The 16,143-nt window shown below is 47.4% G+C and overlaps 1 protein-coding gene across 8 annotated transcripts in view; it reads right to left on the reverse strand.

The window, feature by feature from the left end:
- Nucleotides 1-16,143, reverse strand: part of LOC110500696 (neurexin-2) — a 1,050,333-nt gene that overhangs the window by 560,790 nt on the left and 473,400 nt on the right. For all 8 annotated transcript variants that reach the window (XM_090214789.1, XM_090214786.1, XM_090214788.1 and 5 more), the window contains one exon: nucleotides 8,347-8,648. In XM_090214789.1, coding sequence (XP_090070915.1) covers nucleotides 8,347-8,648 — 302 coding nt within the window. The remainder of the gene's footprint in view (nucleotides 1-8,346; nucleotides 8,649-16,143) is intronic.

A 16,143-nucleotide genomic window follows, 5' to 3' on the forward strand; every position in this document is an offset into this window, starting at 1 on the left:
CCCTCGCTCCCTTTATCATCCCCTCGCTCCCGTTCCCATCTCCTCGCTCCCTTTCCCATCTCCTCGCTCCCTTTCCCATCTCCTCGCTCCCTTTCCCATCCCCTTGCTTCCCATCTCATCCCCTCGCTCCCTTTATCATCCCCTCGCTCCCGTTCCCATCTCCTCGCTCCCTTTCCCATCCCCTTGCTTCCCATCTCATCCCCTCGCTCCCTTTCTCATCCCCTCGCTCCCTTTCCCATCCCCTCGCTCCCTTTATCATCCCCTCGCTCCCGTTCCCATCTCCTCGCTCCCTTTCCCATCCCCTTGCTTCCCATCTCATCCCCTTGCTCCCTTTCCCATCCCCTCGCTCCCTTTATCATCCCCTCGCTCCCGTTCCCATCCCCTCGCTCCCTTTCTCATCCCCTCGCTCCCGTTCCCATCTCCTCGCTCCCTTTCCCATCCCCTTGCTTCCCATCTCATCCCCTTGCTCCCTTTCCCATCCCCTCGCTCCCTTTATCATCCCCTCGCTCCCGTTCCCATCTCCTCGCTCCCTTTCCCATCCCCTTGCTTCCCATCTCATCCCCTCGCTCCCTTTCCCATCCCCTCGCTCCCTTTCCCATCCACTCGCTCCCTTTCCCATCCACCTTGCTCCCCATCTCATCCCCTCGCTCCCTGTCCCATCTCCTCGCTCCCTTTCCCATCCCCTTGCTTCCCATCTCATCCCCTCGCTCCCTTTCCCATCCCCTCGCTCCCGTTCCCATCTCATCCCCTCGCTCCCTTTCCCATCCCCTCGCTCCCATTCCCATCTCATCCCCTCGCTCCCTTTCCCATCCCCTCGCTCCCTTTCCCATCCCCTTGCTTCCCATCTCATCCCCTCGCTCCCTTTCCCATCCCCTCGCTTCCTTTCCCAGCCCCTCCCTTTTCCATTCCCTTGGTCCCTTTTCCATTCCCTCACTCCCTTTCTCATCCCCTCGCTCCCTTTCTTATCCCCTCGTTCCCTTTCCCTTCCCCTCGCTACCTTTCCCATCTCCTCCCTCCCTTTCCCATGCCCTCGCTCCCAAAGCTGTGCTCTGCATCCAAGAGACTCTTCCTCTTTTATCACTGCAGGTAGACTATCACACACACAAGCAAGCGAGTACGTGCACACGGATACACCCACTCACACACACATAGGCAGGCAGGAAAACACACACCCATCCCCAAACACACACTCCTGATGTCCTGCAGCTCTCCCTGCCTGGCTCATATTTCCTAATGGCTGTAGGTCCCCTCAGGGGCCTAAGGTGTCTGTTAAACACACAGACAGATAGACAGCCCCTGACTGGCCTTACTGTATTACCCTCTTTCAGTAAGTGGCTTGGAATGAGACCCACAGATCAAAATAAGGGGAAAGAGGAAGAATGCTCCCCATTGTCTTTTCTGTCGGCTGCAGTATACAGTACAGCATGTTATTGTCTCACAGTAGACTATGTACCGGGGTATCAGATCTGCTAGATTTCCTTATGTTGGCGGTTTCCATGGTTTCAGAAAACATGAAGTACTAGTTTCCCCTAAGAAAACTGACATACCCGGCACAGACAACACAATGAATGTAACCACTGCGAGGTGAATGAATTGACTGTAGCCGGAGAGAGTGATATCTTGGTAGAACCAGCCATGTTCATCCTCTCCTGCTGCCTTCCTACATTGGTGGTGGCAAAGCGCTCGATAATCCAAACACAGTTTTAGATGGACTTAAAACTCGGGGAGGTTTCATTCATAATGACTGGAGACGTCTTAACTCTCAAAGTCTTTGTGTGTGTGAGCGAAACCAAGACCATTCGCGGTTCTCTCACTGGCCGAGCGAAACTAGTGCTAAGAATATTTATTGTTGAGGGCTATCCATGTCTGCTATTGTGAACAGAATGCATGACGTTTTACTTCTAAAGAGGTGTGACTGTCAACAAGTTCAATTGTGAATACAGAGTTGGGTATATTATGTGTCACGTAGTAGATTACATCTCTTTGGTCTGAAACCATTACATCTATTTGGTCTGAAACCATTACATATCTTTGGTCTGAAACCATTACATCTCTTTGTTCTGAAACCACCCTCCCTGCGTGTCCATTTGTATTGGTCTCGCTGTATGGGTGTGCATTGTATGCAATGTATTGTGTCTGTTGGTCCGTCTGTCCAGCGTCTCAGCCCTGGATAGGGGAGTGGTAACCCTGTGCAGCACATATACCAGTACACTGCTTAAAGTGTGTAAACCATCCATGATAGTATCTCATTATGTCAGAGCCAGAGAGAGACGGAAGAGAATGGGGGGGTAGAGGGAGAGGAGAAGGGAGGGGACGCCTGCCGGCCGGCCTCTGTATGTTTGGGGGAGCTTCTTCCATGATGAGAGGTCAGTGTGAACAGCCTTGACTGCCCATCATCCATATACCACAGGGACCAACCACACTGTCTTCCCTATACAGGCCAGCAGTACAGCATTCTGGGGCGGCAGGTAACCGAGTGGTTAGAGCATTGGGTCAGTAACTGGATCGAATCCCAGAGCTGACAAGGTAAAAAAAAAATGTAATTCTGCCCCTGAACAAAGCTGTTAACCCACTGTTCCCAGGTAGAAAGTCATTGTGGGCGGCAGGGTAGCCTAGTGGTTAGAGCATTGGACTAGTAACCGGAAGGTTGCAAGTTCAAACCCCTGAACTGACAAAGTACGAATCTGTCGTTCTGCCCCTGAACAGGCAGTTACCCCACTGTTCCTAGGCAAATAAGAATTTGTTCTTAACTGACTTGCCTAGTTAAATAAAATTGTACAGGCCTAAAGTACAGTGCTCTCCCCTATACAGGCCTGCAGTACAGGGTGCAGGCCTGTATAGGGGAGTGTTAATGCTGTACTGCAGGTAACCATTACCACTCCCCTATACAGGCCTACAGTACAGTACACTCCCCTATACAGGCCCGCAGTACAGCATTACCACTCCCCTATACAGGCCTGCAGTACAGCATTACCACTCCCCTATACAGGCCTGCAGTACAGCATTACCACTCCCCTATACAAGCCTGCAGTACAGGGTTACCACTCCCCTATACAGGCCTGCAGTACAGCATCTCTCCCTTATACAGGTCTGCAGTACAGCATTTACCCCTCTCCTATGCATTACAAATCCCCTATATAGGCCTCCAGTACAATTATGCCTCTCCCTTATACAGGTCAGCAAGTCAGCAGTACAGCATTACCTCTCCCTTATACAGGTCTGCAGTACAGCATTACAGCATTACCTCTCCCCAATACAGGTCTGCAGTGCAGGGTTACCACTCCCCTATACAGGCCTGCAGTACAGCATCTCTCCCTTATACAGGTCTGCAGTACAGCATTTACCCCTCTCCTATGCATTACAAATCCCCTATATAGGCCTCCAGTACAATTATGCCTCTCCCTTATACAGGTCAGCAAGTCAGCAGTACAGCATTACCTCTCCCTTATACAGGTCTGCAGTACAGCATTACAGCATTACCTCTCCCCAATACAGGTCTGCAGTGCAGGGTTACCACTCCCCTATACAGGCCTGCAGTACAGCATCTCTCCCTTATACAGGTCTGCAGTACAGCATTTACCCCTCTCCTATGCATTACAAATCCCCTATATAGGCCTCCAGTACAATTATGCCTCTCCCTTATACAGGTCAGCAAGTCAGCAGTACAGCATTACCTCTCCCTTATACAGGTCTGCAGTACAGCATTACCTCTCCCCAATACAGGTCTGCAGTGCAGCATTACCTCTCCCCTATACAGACATGTAGTACAGCATTACCTCTCCCCAATACAGGTCTGCAGTACAGCATTACCTCTCCCTTATACCGGTCTGCAGTGCAGCATTACCTCTCCCTTATACAGACCTGTAGTACAGCATTACCTCTCCCCAATACAGGTCTGCAGTACAGCATTACCTCTCCCTTATACAGGTCTGCAGTACAGCATTACCTCTCCCATGTACAGGCATGCAGTACAGCATTACCTCTCCCATGTACAGGCATGCAGTTCAGCATTACCTCTCCCCTATACAGGCATGTAGGACGGCATTATCTCTCCTCTATACAGACCTGTAGGACAGCATTATCTCTCCTCTATACAGACATGTAGGACAACATTACCTCTCCCCATGTACAGGCCTGCAGTACAGCATTACCTCTCCCCTATACAGACCTGTAGTGCAGCATTACCTCTCAACACCACTGGGTGGCGCTGTGATTCTTCTGTGTTTCTTGGCATTTCTTCTTTGTTTAGGATTCCATATCTTCTCAGCTAATTCTCTCTGCCTCCTTTTTACCATTAAAAAGGTGACACATTCACAGGTTTCAGGTGGGTGGTGTTGGATGAGAAATAAATACAATGAGAGAAAAAAATAAACTCTGAATGACGGACAGTTTGGGAAGCTCATTGTTACTAATGATGCCAAACCACACAGCAAGAGCACTTAAAACCAATGGAATGGAATCAAACTACGGTAGGCATTAAAACGGATTGATAATCGTGGCTTTAGAGCTAGGGGTACAGCTATGGGCCGGTGAAGACTGAGGAGAGGGCTATCCTAGGGATATGACATCATGATGAAAACAGTATATAATACGAACGGGAGGCTGAACAGTTTGTGGGGGGGTGAATGGTGTGTGTGTGAGTGTGTGTTTCTGCATGCCTCTCTCTTCTCCTGCCTCCTGCATATGTATGTGTAACATGATCTGCTACCACTCTATTGATTAGTCCAAGAGCAGAGAGGCTGCAAACACTGGGTCAGAGGTCACTGGTCAGGTCAATGCCTTCCTTATCCTCCCTCAGCCTGTGTGTGTGTGTGTGTGTGTACGTGCGTGCGTGCGTGCGTGTGTGTGTGTGGTATAGCTCAGTGTGGATTGCTATGTTGGGACTGGTGGTGAGTGGCTGGGATCAGGGTCTAAATCTCTAGAATCATGTTGGCTTTCCAAGCTCATTAAACCAGTTTCACTCCGGTGAGCAAGCATGCCCCAACAGCAAACATATTTGACCCCTGCCGTGTGTGTGTGTGTGAGTGTGTGTGTGTGCCTGTGAGTGTGTGTGCGTGTTTGGTTTGTGTGTGTGTGTGTGTGCGTGTGTGTGCGCATGTGTGCCTGTGAGTGTGTGTGAGTAAGTGTGTGCCTGTGTGTGTGTGTGTGTGCCTGTGTGAGTGTGTGTGTGTGTGTGTGCCTGTGTGTAGGTGTGTGTGTGTGTGTGTGTGTGTGTGTGTGTGTGTGTGTGTGTGTGTGTGTGTGTGTGTGTGTGTGTGTGTGTGTGTGTGAGTGTGTTCCTGTGTTCCTGTGTGCTAGGCCTTTGTCTATCTGTGACATTACTACATAGGATAGACCATCATATTCAATAGTTTAAGAAAACAACAGTTTTATGGGCTACAGTCAGAGGCTACATGTGTAGCAAGGGAACTGGGAGATTTCTAATCAAAGCAAAATGTAATTAAAATTACGAAATTAAGTTGGTTAAATGAAAAGGAGTAGGCTTCAATGATCAACCAACCGGTAGCTGTTGTTTCATATGAACGCAGTTGTTGTAGACATTTCATGGGGAGTGCTGCAAAATAGCCTCTATTAGCCTCGCTACTTTAGCTAGCTAGCTTGCTAACTTAGCTGGATACTGTAACTAGCTTCTTCACAACAATGTGAATGCAGTCAATGCAGTCAAGTCAGGCACTACCAGATGGTATGATAGATAGCCTGTGGTAGCAATATGTTTATCTACTAGAGCAATTGGGATTGGCTACTTTCTCTCTCTCTCCCTCTTTGCCAATCACATAGAGTACCTCACAGTGGCCCCTGCTTCTCTCTGGCCCCTCCCCCACACCCTTCTCCTGAAACAAGCAGAGTACAGTGCACCATCTCTCGCGCGCGCATCGAGCAAGTCTCCATTGAAGATTCAAATGTATTTCTTATTTCGACTATCCGGATATCCGAAAAACTATCATGATGTTATTCGAATTCTGAAATCATTTTAGCATAATCATTTTTTTAGGTATTTTACCCCCCTTTTTCTCCCCAATTTCGATCTTGTCTCATCGCTGCAACCAACCAACAGGCTGGGGAGGTGAAGGTCGAGTCATGCTCCAAAACATGGCCTGTCAAACTGCGCTTCTTTTTTTTACATTGAAAAATAAACATTTTTACCCCCTTTCTCCCCAATTTTGTGGTATCCAATTGTTAGTAGTTACTATCTTGTCTCATCGCTGCAACTCCAGTAGGGGCTCGGGAGAGACGAAGGTCGAAAGCCATGCGTCCTCCGAAACACAACCCAACCAAGCCGCACAGCGCACAACCCAACCAAGCCGCACAGCCCACAACCCAACCAAGCCGCACTGCTTCTTAACACAGCGCGCATCCAACCCGGAAGCCAGCCGCACCAATGTGTCGGAGGAAACACCGTGCACCTGGCGACCTGGTTAGCATGCACTGCGCCCGGCCCGCCACAGGAGTCGCTAGTGCGCGATGAGACAAGGATATCCAAACCCTCCCTAACCTGGACGACGCTGGGCCAATTGTGTGTCGCCCCATGGACCTCCAGGTCGCGGCCGTCTCTGGTGGCACAGCTAGCATTGCGATGCAGTGCCCTAGACCACTGCACCACCCAAACGGCGCTTCTTAACACGCGCCCGCTTAACCTGGAAGCAAGCCGCACCAATGTGTAGGAGGAAAGACCGTTCACCTGACGACCGAGGTCAGCCCACAGGCTCCCGGCCCGCTACAAGGAGTCGCTAGAGGGCGATGAGCCAAGTAAAGCCCCCCTGACCAAACCCTCCCCTAACCCGGAAGACGCTGGGACAATTTTGTGATACAGCCCGAGATTGAACACGGGTCTGTAGTGACGCCTCTAGCACTGTGATACAGTTACTTAGACCGCTGTGACACTCGGGAGGCTCTACTGAAGTCATTTAAAATGCCCATCCCTAATGTGTGTGTGTGTGTGTGTGTGTGTGTGTGTGTGTGTGTGTGTGTGTGTGTGTGTGTGTGTGTGTGTGCGCGTGCGTGTGCCTATGATCCCAGAATTGCACAGTACAGTGAGCATTCCGGCTTCTGTATGACTTAGTGACTGTGCACCCCAAACAAGTCTCTCTCTGTCAGTGTGCGATCAGAGTTTTCCCAGTGTCAAACACTTTGCCCCCTGAGTCAAGCTCACATAAACTACATGGCTTTTTATTATGACATGACTGCAGTGGCCGAACCTCTGCAGGAAGAATCAGACTTTTATGACAGCCAATACTTCAACCCGAGTTGGTCTGGAGAGCTTCCTCTGAAAGACAACGCAGCAGCTTTACTTCACTTTTCAGGTTTCTTTCCCAGCAACACAACTTTTCTTCCTCCTGCCGGAGACTGAACTCTGCAGTCATTAAAAAGTCCTGGGAAGTTTGAAGCTCCTGTTGTGTTTCCAGGTGATAGGAAGTAGGGCTTTGTGTAAATGTTTGCTGCCTGCGCTGGACAAAAGAGTTGCCGTTGTTTCTCTTGTTTGTTAACGCATTCACATCAGGCATGGTTGCAATACGGGCCCATTACAACAGCTATTATTAGGGCCGACAAGCCATTCGTTCCAATTACCATTACCAAAACACTGGGAGAAGTAAGCAAGGCAATCTTAAGTCAAATTGATTGCATCTCACTGCCACTATCTACAACTGCCAATTGATGACCTGGCATCGAGCCTCTGCCTCTGCTATTCAATTTGTGGGTGTTGGTGTGTTTGTGTGCGTGTGCGTGTGTGTGTGTGTGTGGGATTCCTTTCTTCCTGACTGTGATTAGCGGGTTGTAAAGATCTGTTGAGTAATGGGTTTAGACGGGGATAAAATGCACCGTCTCTACAGATTAATTAGAAATCATAACGTGGGTAAGTGCTTTACATGCATACATATTGAAACATGACTATTGAACCCAGAGTTCCCTATTAGGGCAACGTAGACCTACGGGTATTAGATATCCAGATCTACAAATGGATGTGAACTTGTGATTGCATGTGCTGGGTCTATTATATTTTCTCTGTGCTGTTAACTTTGACCCCCTTCCCCCCCTGCTTTTCCCAATGAGCAGATTTCATGGATATTTGGTTGTTTTTCAGAGAAGGAAAACATGACGGGAGAAAGTCACCACAGCAATCCTCTGCAGATCTCAACCCTGGAAGTGGAAGAGAAAATCACCATCATCAGACAGAAAGTGACAGGAGAAAGTAGAGGAAGAAAGAGAGGTAGATACACAGAGATATAGACCAACAGATTGAATAGCTTGAACGAGAGAAAAGAAAGAGAGAAAAAAAGAGAGCAAGATACAGAAAGCGAGAGAGAAACCCTGCAGAGAAGCTCGACCAAACACGTCGTGTCTCTTTACCTGGCGCAGGTTGCGGGTGACGCGAACATCGTGCCAGGCGTTGTCATTGAACTTCCCATTGACGGGCTCCACCAGCGCCTCGAAGGCGCCCGAGCCCAGGTTGATGACCAACCAGACGGCGCCGCTCTTCAGCGACAGGTTGACGTAGTCGGCCGACTTTCCCGTGTGCAGCATGAGGCCGTTGCGCTGCAGCGTGCGAAAGGAGAGCGTGATCTCGTCCGTGCTGCTCTGGATGGGCGTCAGCGACAGGTCATAGCAGAAGAACTCGTTCCCCTTGAATGTGGCCACCGACACTTCCTTCCCTGGAGAGACATGAAGATGAAGAGGGGGGGGGGTTACAGTTACAGATGTGTATAGCTCATATAGAGCTGCTGGAACTCATGTTTGGTGTATTTCTGTATTGGTGACACACACCCAAGATACAATTGGAAGCAAAAGATACGAGAGAGAGATGTATGGAGATAAAAGGGTGAGAAAGACAGGCGAAGAGGTCAGAGTAAGGTCGACATTCTTGTTCTTTCTGTCAGTCCACCTGCCACACATTATTTCAGCAACAGTCAAAGGAAGTCAGCTCACACTACAGACACGGGTCAAATCCCAATGAAACGGCGGAGGAAGACACCGTTTCCAAATGTCTCGTAATAAAACAGACTACATCCTGTAATTACAATGAATAATGAGGTCTCTCCGCACAATGTGGACACTCAACACCTCATAACTCTTCCTATTCATGTGTCTATATGAGCCAGGTTGCTCAAGATTCACTTCGAAATTGGACGTTTGTTCATGTCCCGAGGACGTCCAGTGGGGGGGTTTTGCCTTCGAAACCCAAAACCCCCCGAAATGTAACGTTTGGAGAAAATTTGATACACGTCAGAATCTGAAGTCAAATTAGTCAAACCGTGAGATCTTGTTATACCTCAGGTACTAGGGTCTATCACCAAGCTGCCATCCCAACAGAGCAGTGATCCACACAAACACCATGCTGTTGTAATTTCACCGTGTCCCTGAGGACGCTCTGAGGGGATCCAGCTCAGGTAATGAGGTTCACTTGAGAATCAGGGGGAACCCTGCGAGGGAGGGGATTGGATAATCCCATTTATCCCAAAGTTCTATTACTGCAAATCACTCCAATATCTGCACACATTTCCCAGGGGAGGGCAGGGTCGGTAGGGCCAGATAGATTGAGGACCACCATCTCCTGAGCACTGAATTACAATTATAGAGCTGAGAGTGGCTGTGAGAGAAGTAGTGACAGTGGTGGTGAGAGTAGTGGTGAGAGTGGTGGTGAGAGTAGTAGTGAGAGTAGTGGTGAGAGTGGTGGTGAGACTGGTGATGAGAGTGGTGGTGAGAGTACTAGTGAGAGTAGTGGTGAGAGTAGTGGTGAGAGTAGTGGTGAGAGTGGAGGTGAGAGTACTAGTGAGAGTAGTGGTGAGAGTAGTGGTGAGAGTAGTGGTGAGAGTGGTGGTGAGAGTAGTAGTGAGAGTAGTGGTGAGAGTAGTAGTGAGAGTAGTGGTGAGAGTAGTGGTGAGAGTAGTGGTGAGACTGGTGATGAGAGTGGTGGTGAGAGTACTAGTGAGAGTAGTGGTGAGAGTAGTGGTGAGAGTAGTGGTGAGAGTGGAGGTGAGAGTACTAGTGAGAGTAGTGGTGAGAGTAGTGGTGAGAGTAGTGGTGAGAGTGGTGGTGAGAGTAGTGGTGAGACTGGTGATGAGAGTGGTGGTGAGAGTAGTGGTGAGAGTAGTAGTGAGAGTAGTGGTGAGAGTAGTGGTGAGAGTAGTGGTGAGACTGGTGATGAGAGTGGTGGTGAGAGTACTAGTGAGAGTAGTGGTGAGAGTAGTGGTGAGAGTAGTGGTGAGACTGGTGATGAGAGTGGTGGTGAGAGTGGTGGTGAGAGTACTAGTGAGAGTAGTGGTGAGACTGGTGGTGAGAGTAGTGGTGAGACTGGTGGTGAGAGTAGTGGTGAGAGTGGTGGTGAGAGTAGTAGTGAGAGTAGTGGTGAGAGTAGTGGTGAGACTGGTGGTGAGACTGGTGGTGAGAGTGGTGGTGAGAGTAGTGGTGAGAATGGTGGTGAGAGTAATGGTGAGACTGATGGTGAGAGTAGTGGTGAGAGCGGTGGTGAGAGCGGTGGTGAGAGTGGTGGGGAGACTAGTGGTGGGATGCAGCCTTCAGGTTTTTCAAACTTATAAACTGGGTTTTTTGAGCTCTAAATGCTGACTGGCTGACATCTGTGGCATATCAGACCGTATACCACGGGTATGACAAAACAGTTATTTTTACTGCTCTAATTACGTTGGTAACCAGTTCATAATAATAATAACACACCTCGTTTCACTTCCTTATGTTATAATTAAGCAATAAGGCATGAGGAGGTGTGGTATATGTCTATATATATATATATATCTTGGCTAAGGGCTGTGTCCAGGCAATCCGTGATGCGTTGTGTTAAGAACAGCCCTTAGCCGTGGTATATTGGCCATATACCACACCTCCTCGGGGCTTATTGCTTAATTAGAGAGGACATGGACATCAATTGATGTAGGATTGCTGTCATTTCTGTTATGTGTTAAAATAATGACTTTTCAAGCACATCAATCAAAGTGATTTGACTATGTATTTAACATGTCTGATTAAGCATTCACTCATACAGGCTTTTCTTTTCAAATGGCAGTCATAAAAACTATAGAAACGCCTGCACATACAGTATTGTGAACATGCATGTACGGACACACACAATCATCCCATAACTGAGGTAGACAATGAATTCTCCATTTAATGAAGAGAACTATGTTTTATTTTTAAATTGGAATTTAGAGTAATCTCAGACGAGGCGGAAAGGCATCATGGCGTGGAGGAAACAAGAAAACGAGAGAGAGAGAAAGAATAGAGATAGAAAGAGAGAGGCAGCGAGAGAGAACGAATAGAGAGTGCGAGAGAATAAAGAGAGAGACAGAGAGAGAGAGAAAGAGATAGAAAGAGCGAGAGAAAGAATAGAGAGAGAGAAAGAATAGAGAGTGAGAAAGAAAGAAAGAGAGAGAGAATAGAGAAAGAGACAATCTCTGGTAAACAGACTCCTCACGGTCTCTGTTTCGCTGATGTAGTAAGAACAAAAGCGTGGTAAATGGACCGCAGTAGCCATTTTCAATTATGTCTTAAGTTAGGAGAGAGAGAGAGAAAAAAAAAACAGAAAAACAACTAGTTGGGTTGTTAACAGTAAGCAACAAGCAGCACCATTAGTGGTGAGAAGTTTGGCTCTTCTCACTGATATTTTCAAGTCATTCAGTCAAAAGAACGAATCTTTCGACTCATTTCGTTCATTTGATTCAGTAATGTCCAATGCACAGATGACCCCCTACTGGCAAACAATGAATTAAAAACTCAAAAAGAATCATGATTCTACAAACCTCTCGTTCACCATAGAGGGCTTATTATTGGAGCTGTCATTTGTGACGGAGACTCATAAATGTGTGCTTCATTTTTTTTACATTTGTGATTGCTAGGCATAGAAATAAGATTGTTAACGGTTACCTTTGAGGTCAAGTTGCGGACACAACCAGACTAGATTGTGAATTACTTTTCGGAATGACACTGCTTGACTGCCGCAAGGGAGATTAGCACAATACCGTTCACAAACTACAGCAGCCCAATCGATTCGTTCTCGAGTTCGAGTTTTGAGCAGAGAGAGGCTGGCTGCCTATGCTTTGGTTCTAAGATGTGTCCATCGAGTAACATTCAATAATCAATTAACAGCATTCATTCTTGCACCACATGCGATCAATTATCAGTTCTTAACATGATGCCTGCAGCATGATCTATTTCCCCTCGCTCACATGATGAACAGATGCTGGTCAGAGTACGTCTCTGGAGCCACTGAGCCGGAGGGGTGGGTATTAAATCCTGCTGTACAATTCAATGCGGCCAGCAGGTCAAGTGAACGACTAAAATGAATGAGTTTCTCGGAAAAAAACCCAAATCATGACTCTCGAGTCAGTAAAAAGAGTTGTTCAAAAAGAATGAATCGTTAGCGAATTGCACATCACTACTTGTGATTGCTTTCTATGAGCCGTGGTGTCAGATGATAGAGATTGAGCTAATGAAATGGAAGGAGGCAGCTTGCAGAAGACAATAACTTTATTTTTGGAGGGGATGGGGCAGGTGGCTGACAAAGGGGTGAACTAAAAAATAAGACACTGCCTGAGCACTCAGACTGACAGGAAAGGACGAGGGGACATGTTTTAGTGTCGCATGGCGGTGCTCTGATGATGACAGGGGGGTGATGCTATCTCTGACCCTGGCATGATGCATTACAACGCCACGTCCCACAAGACATCTTCAGAAACCTATTGCCTTTAGCGGGTAAATCAACATGCAGTTTAAACCTATTGCCTATAGTGGGTAAATCAACATGCAGTGTAAACCTATTTCCTATAGTGGGTAAATCAACATGCAGTGTAAACCTATTGCCTATAGTGGGTAAATAAACATACAGTGTAAACCTATTGCCTATAGTGGGTAAATAAACATACGGAGTAAACCTATTGCCTATAGTGGGTAAATCAACATGCAGTGTAAACCTATTGCCTATAGTGGGTAAATAAACATACAGTGTAAACCTATTGCCTATAGTGGGAAAATAAACATACGGAGTAAACCTATTGCCTATAGCGGGTAAATAAACATACAGTGTAAACCTAGTGTCTATAGTGGGTAAATAAACATACAGTGTAAACCTAGTGTCTATAGTGGGTAAATAAACATACAGTGTAAACCTAGTGTCTATAGTGGGTAAATAAACATACAGTGTAAACCTAGTGTCTATAGTGGGTAAATAAACATACAGTGTAAACCTAGTGTCTACAGTGGGTAAATAAACATACAGTGTAAACCTAGTGTCTATAGTGGGTAAATAAACATACAGTGTAAACCTATTGCCTATAGCGGGTAAATAAACATACAGTGTAAACCTATTGCCTATAGTGGGTAAATAAACATACAGTGTAAACCTAGTGCCTATAGTGGGTAAATCAACACAGTGTAAACCTAGTGTCTATAGTGGGTAAATAAACATACAGTGTAAACCTAGTGTCTATAGTGGGTAAATAAACATACAGTGTAAACCTAGTGTCTATAGTGGGTAAATAAACATACAGTGTAAACCTAGTGCCTATAGTGGGTAAATCAACACAGTGTAAACCTAGTGTCTATAGTGGGTAAATAAACATACAGTGTAAACCTAGTGTCTATAGTGGGTAAATAAACATACAGTGTAAACATAGTGTCTATAGTGGGTAAATAAACATACAGTGTATAGACAATCAAGAACATTTACGTGAACCATGTTATTAAAACACTTATTTGACCAGTCTCAGTAGATTGTAGATAGCACTCTCTCCATTTCCCCTGTTCCCCTCCCTCCCTCCATCCCTCTTTCCCTCCCTCCCTACCACCCTCCTTCTCTCTCTACTTCCCTCCATCATTCTTCCCCTCCCTCCCTCCCTCCCTCCCTCCCTCCCTCCCTCCCTCCCTCCCTCCCTCCTTCTCTCTCTACTTCTCTACATCAATTTTTCCCTCCTCTGTCTCCTAGACTTCCCTGCTAGGATCCATTGGTAAGCCCTCTCCCCATCCCCTCTCTTAGATCTGTATACTGTAATAAACCAGGATCCTTCCTCGTTCTCTACAGAGGGTCCTGGAAAGCCCCACTTCCCCACATTCCTCCCCACAAGGACGGTGGAGACCACTTCAGCTCCACCACTCGCTTTCCAACATAAAACGAATATCAAGACATTTCTCTCTCTTCCACTCTGTCAGTCTCTCTCTCTACCTCTCTCCCCTCCCTCCCTCTCTCCCTTCCCTCCCTCCCTCCACACCCAAAACCAATTTATTCTCATAGTAAACCCCCCTCCCAACAACCCTCCTAGCCTTCTCCCTCTCCACACCGCCTGACGACAGCATACCAATCAGGTGCTCCTCCAATCCAGAGCCCAATCTTCTCTCCTCTCCTCCTAAACCTGCCTCTTCTCTGCCTTGATGCCCCACTACAGGCACTGGGCTCTCCTCAACCAAGACTGAAAGCCTGATGTGCTGGGAATAGCTTGGGTATAGCCTGGATATAGCCTGATATACTGATACAGTCGGTTCACTGGCATTGGAAAACTGTCTGTCTACTAACTGCCTTTCTTTCTCCACTTTCCCAGCTTCTACATGACTACTAGGGCACTTTCCCAGCTTCTACATGACTACTAGGGCACTTTCCAAGCTTCTACATGACTACTAGGGCACTTTCCCAGCTTCTACATGACTACTAGGTCACTTTCCAACTTCCGCAATGTCTCAAGCTCTTAACCTAACTTCTGATACCTACATTCACAAAATCTCTATATAATGTGAAGGACTGTACAGGTGATATTTGATTTGTAACCATATGCCCTAAGGAAGCGTTCCATGTCTTAGCTAAGACCCCTCTCTCTGAGCTACACAGTAAAGTGATGGTTATCAGAGAGGGATATAATTCCAACCCATGTTGAATCAATGGCATTGACCAGTCTCTCTCTCTCTCTCTTTCTCTCTCTCTCTCTCTCTCTCTCAAGTTCTTTGCAGTCTTGAAGGGTGCTACTGTGGAGTTGTCAACCGTGATGGAGAGGTCTTTGAGCAGGCAGGCCTTCCCCGGGAGGAAGAGCAGCTCTGTCTTGTCTAGGTTGAGCTCGATGGGCCGACATCCTAGCTTAGATGTCTTCCAGGCATGCAGACATATGTGTCGCCACCTGGGTGTCAGAAGGTGTATTGAGACAAGTAGTTGAGTGTCATCCACATAGTGATGATAGGAGAGACCATCTGAGGATATTGTGTGACTAGGCGTATAGAGAGAAGAGGAGAGGGCCTAGAACTGAGCCCTGGGGGACACCAGTAGTGAGAGTATGTGGTGCAGACACAGATCCTCTCCATGTCACCTGGTAGGAGCGGTCTGCCAGGTAGGATGCAATCCAAGAGTGTGCAGAACCTGAGACGCCCAGCCCTGAGAGGGTGGAGAGGAGGATCTGATGGTTCACGGTGTCTAAGGCAGTGGACAGATCTAGGACTTAGGCCATTTTGAAGTCAGAGGGGATGCAGCCAATGGTCAGTGATGAGTTGATAAGGGAAGTGAGGAATGCAAGAAGGTCTCCAGAGATGGTCTGTAGAAGGGAGGACTAGATGAGGTCGAACAGGTAGTTTGTCCGGCGGCCAGACCTCACTAGTCGCGTCTGGAGAGAGAGGGGAAAAGAGGTCAAGGCGAAAGGTAGTTCTGTGTGAGTGAGACCAGTGGACTCAATAGGCTGATTGAATGAGGAGTGGATATCGTCAACATTCTTTTCAAAGTGGTTGACAAAGTTATCCTCAGAGAGAAGGGAGAGAGGAGGAGGGTTGGAGGAGTAAGGAAGGAGGAGAAGGTGGAAAAGAGTTTCCTAGGAAGAAGCTAGTTAGAAGCAGAAGCTTGAAATGGCTTTAGCAGGAGATACAGAGGAAGAGAAGGTAGAGAGGAAGGAGTGAAAGGATGCTAGGTCCATAAGTTTAGTTGTCCTCCTTTTTCACTCAGACCTGTTCAGTAAGCTCGCAATAAGTCGCTCACCTACTGAGCAAGAGGGGAAGGCCGAGCCGGCCGGGGGGAAAGGGGACGGTGTGAGTCATAGGATGCGAAAAGGGAGGAGAGTAGGGTGGAAGAGGTAGAATCAGGAAGATTTAGCAGAAGGGAGAGATGATAGGATTAAAAAGGAGAGTACTGGGATAGATTGTGCTTAGGGTTGGAGGAAAGGGAGACAGAAAAGG

This window comes from Oncorhynchus mykiss, chromosome 21 (assembly GCF_057628025.1).
Source record: "Oncorhynchus mykiss isolate SJ-2025 chromosome 21, ASM5762802v1, whole genome shotgun sequence".
In the NCBI taxonomy this organism is placed as follows: domain Eukaryota; kingdom Metazoa; phylum Chordata; class Actinopteri; order Salmoniformes; family Salmonidae; genus Oncorhynchus; species Oncorhynchus mykiss.